We start from the raw sequence: 15,309 nt of genomic DNA, 5'->3' as shown, positions 1-15,309 counted from the left end.
TAGCAGTATGGTACATTCAGATAGAAATAGTAGAATATGTAGAACAAACATGCATCTCTAACATGTAGAATATGGCATCACATCTCTATTCATGGCATTTCTATCTTCAACGTTCGAGAAGGATTCGCAACTGAACATTGCCCTTCTGGCCATATTCCACGTCACGATTGGTTACTCTCCCTTTAATTAATACAACAGATGAGAGAAAGGGTGTTAAATGTCTAGCACGCTGTAGCGCAGCCCTCAGTGCGTCTGCTTTAGAACAGCCCCCTGTAGAATGCATACAAAAACCAATATGATTCACGCAGTTTCAGATTCACAGAAATGTCCATTCCTGACGGGAAAAGGCTGAGAAGGATGGAGAAAAAAAGCTTCACGGCTTCAAAGTGACACAGCATCGGATGACTTTATTGATTTTGTTTAACATATTTTTTTAAGTGATCAGTGCTGTAGAATAACATTCTAATATTCAGTCTTGTGTAGTTTAGTGATTACAGTCATTTCCTCCATGTAGAAGTTTGAGTTTATTAACATCAAAGACAGTGACTTGGAGAAGAAGGCGGCAAAGCAGAACCAAGGCAATTAAGTGGAGCAGCTGTATAGAGCGGTGGGAATTCCAGCTAAGACATGCGTAGTCTGGTCCTAATAAAGAATCACTTTAAAACAGTAAAAAACACCGAGCCTGGTCCTGGATCTGTTTGTGCCATCAGGCCATGACAACAACCATATTGTCGGCTATAGAGCACAAACAGATCTGGGATCAGGCAAGAAAACATTCCTCCTTGCTTTCAGTTCCACCATCACCTAGGTCCTAAGGAATCCATGCCAATAGCTCACACTGTAATTTAAGGTTAACATTTGAAAGTGAACATGAACTGTAGCCTACTGTGGATGAAGTCACTAATTGTGTGCGTGCAACTTCTCGAGTTGGCTTGAGAAACCACCAACCTGAATCAATCAATGGGAAAATATTCATCGCCACCATTTGGTTTGGGTTGGGCAACATTGGACAAATGTTTCAACATTGTTTTGGGTTGCCAGGCGCCTGCTCTGTCATGATTAGGAGTCGGGCCTAAGTTTAGAAAGGCTAAGGCTATTAGTCAGACAGACCACTGCTAGTGTTCAGTCCCACAGCGTCCTGACTGACCTGCTGGACTGTGTTGTCATGGTTACCACCCCATAACAAGGAAGTGGCAGCAGAGTGGTGGGGGGATGCAAAGGGGAGACATTCCGTATTGAAGTCCCACCGTCTTTAGTGGCTCTGACGTAAGACCACCCATTGTCGACATGCCCCTATTAAATGAGCCCGGCAGCAGGAGGCATTGTGCGATAAGATGTGGGAGGCCGCTCTTGTAAAGGGCCATCCTTGTAAAAGACTGGACATTGTGTTAAGTCTGGCGGAGAGGAGATCCGTCGTACACTCTAACTGTGACTGTAGATGGGAAAAGAGAGGGAGTGAGAGGAGCATTGTGCTTCGCTCTTTAGCCATAAGACATGTCGTAGGCCAGCGTCCCATATATAACACACTACTTTTGATCAGAGCCCTATAGGGTGCCATTTGAGACACAGCCCGTCCGGGCTGACGTATGGCCTCTGGGTCTTTTGTGACATTCACTGCCTCCCTTCATTTGCATTGCAGAGAGCAGGGAGATAAAAAATATCCTGGCCTACTGCAGGGATGTGGCCTGTAGGATTGATTTAGGCTTGCTCTGAGAGTTACAGACAGAAATGGTACAACAGCTGTATGGAGAGTACAGTAGATTGAACTTGTTGATTCAAGACCAGTTGAATTGAGCGCCTCAGTGTATGGTCTGTGAACAACGATGCTGTTCATTGTGACAATTTCAAGAGAGGAAAAAGTCTGGTTAAGCATTTCCTCTCGCCTTCACCTTCACTACTTCCAAGCCTCCATATACAGTTTGCGACATGTAAACATATTGCAAGCTCTACGTATAATAAAAAATAATATGTCTTTACACTATGTACACAGAGTGGACGGCTAATCGGCTAAGCCCGTGATTTGTAGTATCCATTCTAATTCGTTCAGTGCCAATGGAATGTAGGGAGGATTTCTACTCTTATTTACAATTCAGGAGACACTACTGATGATGGGGCGGCTACACCAAGCTTCAAGTTAATGCACTCTAGTTGTTGTTATTTAAGTCAATGGCACAATGCTGTTTCAAAGGCAAGTGGTGTGACAAGCTGGCCTAGTTCCAGATCTGTTTGCGCTGGCTTGCCAATGACCATAGGAGTGGACAAGACAGCACAAACGGGTCAGTCTAGTGAGGAGCAATTGCAGGGCTGAAGAATCTACGGTATTACTTGAATCACGACCATTGGCGGTCAAGGAACACAATTACGCAATGTCATGTCGTACAAAAATCCGATGACAACATTCACAGTAGAAAAGTCAAGGATTACAAAGACGATTATTGTGACGAAACACAGAGACAAACAACACCACGTTGGGTGTTACTTCAGTCTGAAGAGCTACATGTTCAATGCTGTTTTTCATAGCATTAGCGTTCGTCTAGGTATAGCATATAGCAGGAAAAATATTTCCTTTGTGTGCACGTCTACTCAATGCTAGGATGGAGGCGTTTTATCGAGAGCATTTAGAAACATTGCTTGTGGTTGATACATAAATACAAATGTCAAAAGTACCACAAGTACATGAAAATACATTGCATGACCAAGTACATGTTGTACTGTATTCTGAGAGGTAAAGGTAACACTTTACAGTGGAATCATACCAAAGGACTAACTGGAGTATCATAAACAGAGGATAATGGCTCAATAACTTTCTGTACTTGCTAATAGTAACAGTTAATGCACTTGGTACAGTACACAATAGGATACCTGATTCAATCAAACCCTGACAACCAGGTTTCCAAAACAAGTGAAAAACAACATTATTTATTGACAATTCAAATTTTGTTCAGTTTCCTAATATCTGACTGCACATATTATTTTGTCCAAGACAATGCAGCACATCAGCAATAATGTTTATTTAACTTAACCTCGGAAACCTGGATACCCAGTTGGATTGAATAGGGCCTATGGGCATTTCTTTTGTGTCCTTTTTTTATACTATATACTATTTCTGCAATGTCAAGTATAACCGAGGTATAACTTCAGTGGAGCAGGAAAGGAACTCAGTGGCCAACTGCTGAGGAGTATAATGACACTGAGAGCAGGGTCTTATTCAGTAGTACAAACGGAAAACGAAAACGGTTGTTTCTTATTGGTTTCTCGTGAATAAGGTCCTGAATAGTTATTTTCACTGTTGTCCCGCCCATAGTATCTGAGTGGACACTGATTGGACCAGCTCTTTTTTTGCCAATCCCAAGTGAACCCTAATGGATCAGACTCACACTAAATCAGTGAAGTGAAGCAATAGAAAAACAGAGTGATATTCAGTGTGGACTCCAGGCTACTGTATAGTATAGCTGTGCAAAGGAAAGTAGAGAACCACAGAAATCAAAGATACAATCACAACAGCAGCAAGGCAGCATCTCACAAAGCTCATACCCTGAATGAAGACACTAACATAGTCCCCAAATTGTCAAAGCTAATTAGCAGCATTCAAACATGTTCAGTAGTGGTTTTTCAGTAACACTTCATTTTACAGTCACTGTTTACCAGGTAGTTACCTAGAAAGTACTTGTTAAAATGGTAATTATCTAATAATTGCATAGTAATCACACTTCAGTTTCTACGAGATTCACTGACACACGTGTCTCTATGTACCATTTGGTAACAGCAAATTACCAATAGTGTTGAATTCTTTGAGGTGAGTACCAGAAAATATTACTACCACATAGTTTTTAAGTAAATACCATGTAAACACCATCTTAAAATGGTCTGTTAAAAAAAAAAAAGCATTCTAATTTTTCTTCTACTTTGACATGTCATTATACAGTATTACATAGAGTTTAAGACCACAAAGCAGGCAATGAAGGCTCCTAGGAAAAAAGGGGGATTTTGCCATTTGTCAGTTCTGTCTCCCCGTGAAGAATGCTCAAAAACAAACGGGGGCTCACGAAAAAAAATAATCTTATCTACAGAGAGGTTACATAGAGTGCATTATATATTTTGCAGTTCATATAATACGTTTTGACAGAGCCCTGTACATTGACTTGATATGGATGAGGTGGGATGTCATAGAGTAGCTAATGAAAGAGGACATAAAAATGTCCATCTACAGTACATGGGGGGGGGAAACCATAGTACATTTATTTTTCTCTGGCTCCAATCCAGCTCCACCATATTTGAGTACTACTTCCAGGTGGGCTTGATGGTCCTACATGATGTAATGGATTGTAGAGATTTCTCGGAGAAGCTGCTGCTCTTGCGTGAGCGCTCGCGAGTGGGCGGCGGTGGGGGGGTGTCGCTACGCTGGGTGCTCGCCCGGCTTGACGCCTTAACGCTCTGCACCCTCTGCAGACCACCCACTTGGGCCTTCTCCTTCTCCTCCCTCCGGGGTGAATGCTGCCCCCCTTTGGCAGGAGGTGTGGTTGTGGCGGCGGCTGGAGGCCGAGCGGGTGCTTGACTCTGGGAGCTGCTGCGGGAGCGGAGAGAGGGGCTCCTGGAGGGGGTCGGAGGGTTGGAGAGGGCGAGAGCGAGTTCCTTCTTGGTGGTCCTAGAGGAGGAGGCCACAGTGTTGCGGGCCCAGCCAGGCAGGGTGGCTGATGGGGTTTTGGAGCTGTGGGTAGGTGTTTCGGGAGCACTAGCCTCAGAGGGTGCCCCAACCTGACCTTGGGCCTGGGCAGCCAGGGCTCTCATGGTGGCGCGGCACATCTTTGCCTCCGGCGGTGGCTTGGGCAGGTTCCTCAGCGGCTTGGCGCTGGGCTTGCGGAAGGAGGGCTTTCGTGGGTTGAGGTCACATGCCCAGCCTGAGAGGCCGGTGCTCCCCTGGGATTTGGTCTCCTCTGGGGGCAAGCTGGAGTGGCGGGGGTGCCTACCGATCTTCTCGCCCCGCCCCCTGGCTGGGGTGCTCTTGTCACGGAGAGGCTGCCTGGGTACTGCACCCTCATGGCTCCCGGCTGGTCTCTCCACCCGCCTGGCGTTGCTGCCAGTCCGGCTGAGCTTGGTGATGGGCACCACCTTCCGCATGCCCTGGTTCTCAGTGGTTGTCAACATCCTGACGCTGCGACCCACTCCGCTGTTTTTGGAAACCTTTGACACATTCTTGTTCTTGGAGTGTGTTGGTTTAGGGCTATACGTCTCTACAGCTTTCTCGCCCACCTGCCTACCCTCTGCCGTGTCCCAGCTATCTGTGTCCCCCTCTTCCGTGGTAACGAAGGAGCCGACGGATGGGGCACGTTCGTCTCTGGACTTTGACGCCAACATCTCATTTGTGGAGGCGGAGACGGACTGATTGTTTGTGGATGTGGAATCAAAGTTGGAGTTGGAGGACAGCGAGCTGGGGTCTTGAAGGTTCCCCTGGACGTTGTTGCAGTCAGTGTTTTTTACGTCAGGGACCAATCCTTCCCTCATTAGAGGCGAGCTTTCGATCTCAGAGTAGTCAAGCGCTACGGAGCAGTCAGTTTCTGTGCAGTCTAAGATGTAGAAAACCGGTTTCTTATTGGATACCGAGGGGTCAAGAGGGAGGGTCGTGTCGCAGGTGGTTGAGGAGATGGTGCTGCTGTCTTCTTCTTCCTCCTTCTGAAGCGGGCCCACCACAAACTGAGAGGACGCCATATCACCTTCCCACGCCGCGGGCTCTGGCCCTCTTTCCAAACTCTTTGGACAAGGAGGAGGAGTATCCAAAATGAGTGTCGTTGGAGATTCCCTCTCCCTTTCCAAGTCCGTCACCACCACGTTTTCGTGGTCGACAAAGTGCATGTGATTGGTGTTATTGGTCGGACTTGGGGGGTCAAACGGTTGAATTCCCGGAACTAGCGTGTGCCTCTCCACGCTGACGTTCATGTGTGCCGTGATACTCGCTCCGGGGTTGGGAGTCTTCTGAAAGACGTTACGGTTGTGACATGAGCGAGGCAGATAGCTCCCCTCGGACACGGTTGTGTAGTTGTTATTATTGTTATACGGTTCCTCATTGACATTAAAGCATGTGGAAGAATACATGGCCAAGGGGCTGATGGGCTCTGTCTCGGCCCGGTGTGACGTGGCCAGCACCTGCCGCCCATTCCCCAGATCGCGGTTATCGTCCTGGGACACAAGCCAGGGGGCGGTTCTCCGTTGAAGGGTGCGGCCGGAGCGCGGCAGGCTGTTGAACTTGTTGGCATAGTCTGCTGGCAGCGCCGTGCCACTGCCGAACAGCTCCAGATAGCCGTGAAGCTCACGGTCGGCCATGGAGGCCACCGTGTGGCGGTGGCGACGGGCGCTGGCTGAACGACCCAGGGGGCTGTGGGGGCTGGCGGGACGCTGCTGGAGGAAGTCAAGTAGGCCCTCCTTGGTGAGCATGTCCACGTCGTTCTCGCTGCTGCTGCGGCCAAAACCTCCGTTACCAGCGACAGCACCCTGCTGCTGGTCAGCATTCCAGGCAAAGCGCTTCTCCTCTAGCTCTCTGAGACGCCGCTGCCTGGCCATCTCCTTCAGCTCCCGCTCCAGGTTATCCTGACAGAGACAGCGAAAGGACGGGCTAATTAATAACATTTTGTGTACAGTGCCTCCAGGAAAGTATTCAGACCCCTTGACTTCTTCCACATTTTGTTATATGTTTACATACACCTACATCAGTATGTTCTTTTAAAGAGTTTATCATTTTTTGTCACTTCAGGAAATGCAATGTAGGATAACGTGAGTTACTTATTTGAAACTACATAGTAGAGTCGTAAAAGATTTGAATAGAAATGTTTAAAGACAAAACACCTCACCTTGACAGCCTTTTTGAACTTGAGACAGAAGTCCTGGAAGATGCGGAAGCACTCGTCCAGCATGAAGGTGTCCTTGTCTTCACAGAAGAAGTCAATAAGCGCATTTCCCTCCTTCCGCAGGTCCAGCCTGCGCCTCTTCAGATCTTGTAGGGTCCTTGTGGAGCTCTGTTGGGAATGACAGACAATGGATGACAGACACATAGATTAGATATATAAAGAACAAAACAAATTTGAAAATATTATTACCATCAAAATATACCAAAAACAGGGGCTTGGTAATACTGTATATCAGGGATGTAGGATAGTATGAATGGTAAGCACTTATCAACATGCAAAATACATATGGACTCATATTGGCCCATATTTGTTATGCTTATGGGGTGTTCTTCCAATTGAGATCATGGTGGTAAGTTATCTGATATACATTTATTTGTCTACTATATGTACAGACACACCTCACATGACATTGAAGTCATGTTACAATGTTACAGTCACCCTAGGATCCGTTTTGACATCACAACTGGCTAAGGATGCCTTCACTGTGTGCCGCCCTCATGCGCCGTAATCAGCACAGAGTAGAATTCCCTAATTAGATCCTGACTGAATGTGCTCCCACCTGCAGGAAGGGGTCCAGCTGCTCCAGGAGCTCTGGTTCACTCTGGACCTTCTCCTCCAAGGATCTGGTCCTGACGTAGAGAGACGAGAACTCCAACTCGATGTTTTCCACTGATATTCTGCGGGGATATGCAAATCATCCAAAGCCTGTTAAAATACATTTGTGTGGCTCAGTTGGTAGAGCGTGGCGCTCACAACGTGGACCATGTTACACTGTATGGCACTTGTCTATATCTACAGTGCATTCGATAATGGTGAAGGCACGACAGTTAGAGAGGCTGGAAGTAAGGATGATGTGTTAGCATATCCACAGCAGAGCATGAACTGTTGGCACACCAGGAGAGAGGGAGAGCTGAACTGTAGCATGCAGAGGTGACCTTGTGAAAGAGCTTGACAGCCACAGGGAAGATAATGCATCCTAAACAGTGCAGTATACTGCCAGAGCCATTGGGAGCTTAAATTAATCTGAAATTCAACTCAAGGCGTTAGTAGGGATCTGTGATTTCATTCAGTGCTGCTGTTATTCTAGCCAATAATCAACCTCTTCATTTGATTGCATTTAAACTATGAACATGTATCGTACCATATATTTTTTCTATCGCGTTAAAGCTGCAGTCTGCGATACATAAAACAGCAAAGTGGTCACCTCGCCACTTGGTAAACAGCTGAGGTATGCAGCTGGAGAAATGTAACCAGACTTAAAGATGCAGTCTTATTAAAGCCGCAGTCTGCAGTTCAGAAAACAACAAACAGGACACCCCACCACTTTAGGTAAACGGCTAAGGGATTGGGGTGGGGCTGCAGAAATGTTACTGGACTGCAGCATTAAGCACAAATCATCATCCAGTCGTTGTCATATAAAGGCAACATATACAGATATGTCTAATGGAGGGAAATAATCATGCTAATGCTAAGAGCAGTGGCTGAAGCAAGAACCTAAAAGCTACAGTCGTGGCCAAAAGTTTTGAGAACGACACAAATAGAAATTTGCCCAAAGTCTGCTGCCTCAGTTTGTATGATGGCAATTTGCATATACTCCAGAATGTTATGAAGAGTGATCAGATGAATTACAAAGTCCCTCTTTGCAAAGTCCCTCTTTGCAATGAACTGAATCCCCCAAAAACACTTCCACTGCATTTCAGCCCTGCCACAAAAGGACCAGCTGACCAGGTGTGAGTGTTGACGAGGACAAGGCTGGAGAATACTCTGTCATGCTGATTGAGTTTGGATAACAGATTGGAAGCTTCAAAAGGAGGGTGGTGCTTGGAATCATTGTTTTTCCTCATTCAACCATGGTTAACTGCAAGGGAACACGTGCCGTCATCATTGCTTTGCACAAAAAGGGATTCACAGGCAAGGATATTGCTGCCAGTAAGATTGCACCTAAATCAACCATTTATCGGATCATCAAGAACTTCAAGGAGAGCGGTTCAATTGTTGTGAAGAAGGCTTCAGGGCGCACAAGAAAGTCCAGCAAGCGCCAGGACCGTCTCCTAATGTTGATTCAGCTGTGGGATCGGGGCACCACCAGTACAAGGCTTGCTCAGGAATGGCAGCAGGCAGGTGTGAGTGCATCTGCACGCACAGTGAGGGGAAGACTTTAGGAGGATGGCCTGGTGTCAAGAAGGGTAGCAAAGAAGCCACTTCTCTTCAGGAAAAACATCAGGGACAGACTGATATTCTGCAAAAAAGTACAGGGATTGGACTGCTGAGGACTGGGGTAAAGTCATTTTCTCTGATGAATCCCCTTACCGATTGTTTGGGGCATCTGGAAAAAAGCTTGTCCGGAGAAGACAAGGTGAGCGCTACCATCAGTCCTGTGTCATGCAAACAGTAAAGCATCCTGAGAACATTCATGTGTGGGTGGGTGGGCTCACTCACAATTTTTCCTAAGAACACAGCCATGAATAAAGAATGGTACCAACACATTCTCCGAGAGCAACTTCTCCCAACCATCCAGGAACAGTTTGGTGACGAACAATGCCTTTTCCAGCATGATGGAGCACCTTGCCATAAGGCAAAAGTGATAACTAAGTGGCTCGGGGAACAAAACATCAATATTTTGGGTCCATGGCCAGGAAACTCCCCAGACCTTAATCCCATTGAGAACTTGTGGTCAATCCTCAAGAGGCGGGTGGACAAATAAAACCCACAAATTCTGACAAACTCCAAGCATCGATTATGCAAGAATGGCCTGCCATCAGTCAGGATGTGGCCCAGAAGTTTATTGACAGCATGCCAGGGCGGATTGCAGAGATCTTGAAAAAGAAGGGTCAACACTGCAAATATTGACTCTCTGCATCAACTTCATGTAATTGTCAATAAAATCCTTTGACACTTATGAAATGCCTGTAATTATAATTCAGTATTCCATAGTGACATCTGACAAAAATATCTAAAGACACTGAAGCAGCAAACTTTGTGAAAATGTATATGTGTGTCATTCTCAAAACTTTTGGCCACTACTGTACACATACCATTCCAGGAACTGAGTTAGTGATCTTGATTGTGAAAAGAGACACATCAGTCCTTATACGGTTTAGGGCATCCGTAGATAATGGGTATGAAATTGACTGGGATTCTTCTAGGTGAACTAGTTGTAAAGACTCTTGTCAAAGGATAGCAGTGCAAATGCTGCGTTCTTGACATATCAGAGTGTTCGGAAATAAAACGTGCAAACTCTGAGCATTAAGTTGTATCTATTAACGTGCTTTGAAGTCATTGAAAATGCCCATTGACTAACAGCTAACTAGCTAACTAGCTACGTCAACCATGAACTGCAGTTATTATGCTCACAAACAAATGACAGTGTTCAAAAACAGTATAAATAGATTGATTTTGATAAATAATGTACTGTTGTTGCATTTAACTGCCGAGAATGCTGTAATTTCCTCAATAGGTGACGTCGTAGTTCAGCATGTCGAAGAAGTTGCGGCACATAGTTGACACCCGAGTGTCCTACTGTACAGAAATGATGAGTTGGAGGGCTGTTCAAATGGCTTTTTCCCAGTTTGCAAGTTTCCGACATCATGAAGACCGCAAAGAAGTTTTACCTGGAAGCGCTCTGGATGTCCTGCAGTTTCTCAGGGAACTTCAGCAGCTTCTCGTCCTTCTTCTGTGCCTCCTGAGAAGATACGAAGGAATTACTATTACATGTTATGTACACCCGTATCCCCCTTGTAATTTCCAATCTGTTTAATAAAGCTTGAAAATACATAAGGACTCCTTAAAAAAGAAAAACACACAAACATCTGCCATCCTTCTTGCAATATTCAAAATGTCTCTAATTTGGCCTCTGTTTACTCCAACATCAATGTCATGGAATATTTACTAGTGACATCTTCTCTGCTGTTAAGAGGGCATCTGTGGAAAGCCTCTCCTTATTCTGTGTCAAAAAATACATATTTACACATCTCAAATTCTAACAAACGAATTCAAACAAACTACTGAATTCTGACCCACTGGGCACACCACGTCATTTAAACGTGGAAATGTTGGTAATATTTGGATGAGATGTTGATCAATAAGATTTCAACCTTTATTCACCCACTCAAAAAGACAGCCTGACGTTTGTTTAATTCCTAATGTGTCACTACCTTCTAAAAGCACAACCAAATTCCAATGCAAAAACAATGTTGGATGTTTGGTTTAGTTGTCATCTAAACGTGTTATCACTGCAATTTCCATCATAACAGACAAACAACAAAATTCAACAAAATTAAAATGGGAATGCAATGTCAGACATTTTGTATCCATACACTGAGTATACCAAACCTTAGGAATATCTTCAACCGGGGATGTTTTATATACTATACTATATACAACAACTTAATGTGTTCTCACTATTTCATCTAATACCAAAACCAATATATAGCTGTGAGCAGCAATGAACGGTGTTCACAGGACGACAGAAAGGACACAAGATCAGTTGTTTAGCAAAGCAAGCACTCTATCATGTAACTATATTCCTTTATGTGCAATCAGTGAAAGCATTACTATGTTTATCTCTCAATACCACAAGGATGACTCAAGTGAAGTAAAAACGAGTTGCTGCGTTTCAAATATGGCCACACTGTACCTATAGGTGTACTATAGCAAATAAGATAATGCTACAAACACTTTTGAAACTATAATTTTTCAAAAGTATTTGTAGCATTAGCATATGTGCTAACATGCATCTATAGGTACAGAACGGCCATACTTGAATGCAGCAACAATCTTTTCTCAAAAACCATTAAAGACTTCATGTAATGAGTCTAAATACTGAATCTGAAGTGAATCTGACGTATGGTTCACAAGAATAAGATGAATGCAGATGATTTTGAGCATTAGCGTTACACACGCAAAGGATGAGTTGTTAATAGTTTCCTTGTTTTTTGAAATATAAATACCAAATTCAGTATGGTTCATTTTAGGGACGGCCATGATAGCGACGATAAGTTTCAAGTTGACAGGCCACTGTGGTGTCAATTTACATTGGTTTAAATGGACAAGGAAAATGTGAGTTTCGGTTTGTCAATAACTTCGCCATCTTTTGGTCAATCCCTTAGCTTTTCAACTATGTACCATAGGCCTACATTCCACATTTTGTGTGTACTTTCAGCATATTTTAACATATTAGTGTATGTGCTATAGTGTGGGCATCTTTGAATGCATCAACGTAGGGACTATTGTGACCAAAGATCAAATTTGGAGTGAATCTGACTTTTTTTCCATGACAAGATTCTTTATGAATATTTTAAGCATTAGCGTAACTTGGTCAAGGATATCAATGGCAAACTTAACATGGTTCATCATGGTAATGTCTCTGATGAACCTAAACGGTTTCAAGTTGTTAGGCCCATTGTGGAGTGGCTTTACAAAGGATTTAAATGGACATGTAAAATCTGATTCATCAACAGCTCAGCCATTCTTTTTGAAGTTACTCATGGCCTCTAGTTTCTGTGTGCTTCGCTCTGAACTCTGAACTCCAGGTAGGATTGTAGTTGAGATGACAATAAAAGTACATACTGTAGTGCAAGTTATCAATGCTGTTCAATATTCTGCACAGATTATTATAGCAACTGTGAAGATTTCCACAGACCTGCGACCTTTGCATGCTATTTTGAACATGCACGCTTTCTATGATTACATAAGATGACATTTATAGTTACAGTAACCTCACGACATGGCTCTGGATGTGTTACTCGTTTTAAAGTTGAATAATCACTGTTACATTAGTTTGTAAAATAGCCTAACTTTAGGCTATTAACTGTATTACAAAAGTTATATTTGTAATACAAATATTAACATTTAAAGGGAATGAATCTAATGCTTGGATAGTTTAATCTGAGCCACTGGCTTAATCCTATTGAATTATATTTTTGGTTTAGTTGGAGACGTGAATACAACATATCATTTGTTAACTTGTGGACAAGTTAATAGGCAAAAGTGCATCGCAAAAGTGATATTGAATTGTGTTTTACACAAACAAAAATCAACATTTGAAGGAATTGTATCTTTTGTACCACTGACTTAGTCTGACTTTAATTCCAGTTTGTCTACAAATGAATATGTTGAAATAACCATCTCCATCTCAACCAAAGATCGAAGTTAAAGAATAGGACTAAATCAAATCAAACTTTAAACACACTTTAAATAAAGGTTGATTTGATGTAGTCCTATTATTTTACTTAGAGATGGAGATGTGAGTCCAACATATTAATTATTAACTTTAATATGACATTTAAAATCAACCAAAGCTTGAAATCCTAGGGCCATATGCATGGTCTATTTTGAGTTGAAACCTGGGTTGACTTGAGACAATATCTGTTGATGACTTTGCAAATTCTATTATAATAATAAAAGGCCTAATATAGGCCTCAATAGTATCATTGATGATATATGACTTAACATTTGTTCTGTTAAACTCGCCCCTTGAAACTACTTCGATAACAACAGTGAATCTATTTAGTTATTAAGAGATCTCTCAAATATCATTCTCACTATAACAACTTGGTAGTAGTCAGTGACAAATATTAAAGCTAAGCAGAGCTGGGCTTAGTTAAAATCCTGGAAGTACATAGTGCAAGTTATCAATGGTTGGTTATCTTTGAATGCAGCAAATGGATGGCTGTAGATAGATCAACTCTCCAGTAGGAGCTGCTGCCCAGTTTATAGCTTTTTTTCTGATAGTGGATATAACATTGAAGATCTGAAGCTGTTTCAAATGTACAAATTCAACAAGGTATGTCTATGTTGAAAATTGGTTACCATGATGACAGACACTGGTTGAAATGTTACCCTCAAAACAACAGCTGATGACTTTTTAGATTCCCCTAGATTCCATGTCTCAATACATTGACGAATAACGTTAAAACAATGTTGATTCAACCAGTTTGTTCCCAGTGGGGAGTGTCTGTACTCTGTTCGAATGCCAAAAGGGTCCACAGGTCAGCACACTGACACCCAAATGGTGACATTTCATTTTAAAGTGAGCATGACCAGAAGAAACCTGAAGATATTCCTGCACACAGCTTGCTTACAAAGTGATTCTCCACTAATCTGTCTCTCTGTGTGTCTCCTCCAGTGTGTATGTGTGTCTTCTCCTGTGTGTGTTGTGCATGTCTTGTTTTTCTCCTCCAGTTTGTCTTTCTCCTCCAATGTGTGCATGTTGTGCATTTCTATTTGTCTCCTCCAATGTGTCTGTCTCCTCTAGTGTGTCTGTCTCCTCCAGTGTGTCTGTCTCCTCCAGTGTGTCTGTCTCCTCCAGTGTGTCTGTCTCCTCCAGTGTGTCTGTCTCCTCCAGTGTGTCTGTCTCCTCCAGTGTGTCTGTCTCCTCTAGTGTGTCTGTCTCCTCCAGTGTGTGTGTCTCCTTCAGTGTCTCCTCCCATTTCTCTCTGTCAGACTCACCAAAGCCACAAAATGCAGCAGGTTCATGCCCGGTTTGTTGGCCTTGGTGTCAGCCAGCGAGAGCAGCGATGACAGCTTGAAGCCCACGGCGTTGCCCGCGTAACCGCCCTGCGGGACGGGGAGGAGGATAGACGAGCAGTGTCATAGTGGTGCCATAAAAGCCATTATCCCACCTTAGCCATGGTCATATCAGACAGATAAGGAGAGAGACGAGATACGGGGGGGGGGAGAACTAGACAGATGTCACAGATTGATGGAGAGAGAGACCAAGTGAGTGAGTGAGTGCGTGAGAGAGCGAGAGGGTGAGTGAGTGATTGAGGAGAGAGAAAGAGAGGAAGAGAGAGTGAGGATAGATAAATAGAAAGTGAGAGATAATGGCATCGTTGGCTTACAGCGTTCATGATGTTTCCAGCCTGCAGAACCAGGTGGAGGATGGCGTGTAGTTCCTCACAGGTCATCAGCTCTACAGAGAGAGAGGAGTGAGGGGTCAATACAAACCCATAGCACGCAGAGCATTCAGCAGTAACCTCCATCAGATCTGGGCTTCAAAAAAATAGATTCAAATACTTTATCTGTGCCTAGTTGAGCTTGCCTGGCTTAATAAACAAATATAAAAGTCCCCAAACTGCAAACCCCGCCCATCTGGCACTCCAGGCGGATTCAAGCAAACGCTCAATGTATTTGAAAATACTTTTCAAGTATTTCAACCCAGGTCTGCCCCCCATCAAACGCCATCACTGGTTGGAATTAACTTCCACCATACACTTCCACTATAACTCAAGCAAGCTTTCAACTGAGATATACAGCTGTATAGAAATGATGTCATAGTTTTAGCATGACTGTAGGCCTATTGATATTTAACATACTGTACAATACAGCTAGCTACTCATTAGGAGTAATGTCGGACCCCACCAAGAGTCTGGTTTCACTAGTAATCACAATCAGGAAGTAGCTTGTCTGT

The 15,309-nt window shown here is 43.7% G+C and overlaps 1 protein-coding gene across 1 annotated transcript in view; it reads right to left on the bottom strand.

Moving 5' to 3' along the window:
* Positions 1-380: 380 nt before the first annotated feature.
* fhdc1 (FH2 domain containing 1) overlaps positions 381-15,309 on the bottom strand; it is a 65,117-nt gene continuing 50,188 nt past the window's right edge. The window contains 6 exon segments of the mRNA XM_035789080.2: positions 381-6,582; positions 6,843-7,007; positions 7,459-7,576; positions 10,511-10,581; positions 14,349-14,456; positions 14,741-14,811. Coding sequence (XP_035644973.2) covers positions 4,282-6,582; positions 6,843-7,007; positions 7,459-7,576; positions 10,511-10,581; positions 14,349-14,456; positions 14,741-14,811 — 2,834 coding nt within the window. The 3' untranslated portion in view covers positions 381-4,281.

Source organism: Oncorhynchus keta, chromosome 16, assembly GCF_023373465.1.
Source record: "Oncorhynchus keta strain PuntledgeMale-10-30-2019 chromosome 16, Oket_V2, whole genome shotgun sequence".
In the NCBI taxonomy this organism is placed as follows: domain Eukaryota; kingdom Metazoa; phylum Chordata; class Actinopteri; order Salmoniformes; family Salmonidae; genus Oncorhynchus; species Oncorhynchus keta.
This window is presented reverse-complemented; position numbering and strand designations above follow the sequence as displayed.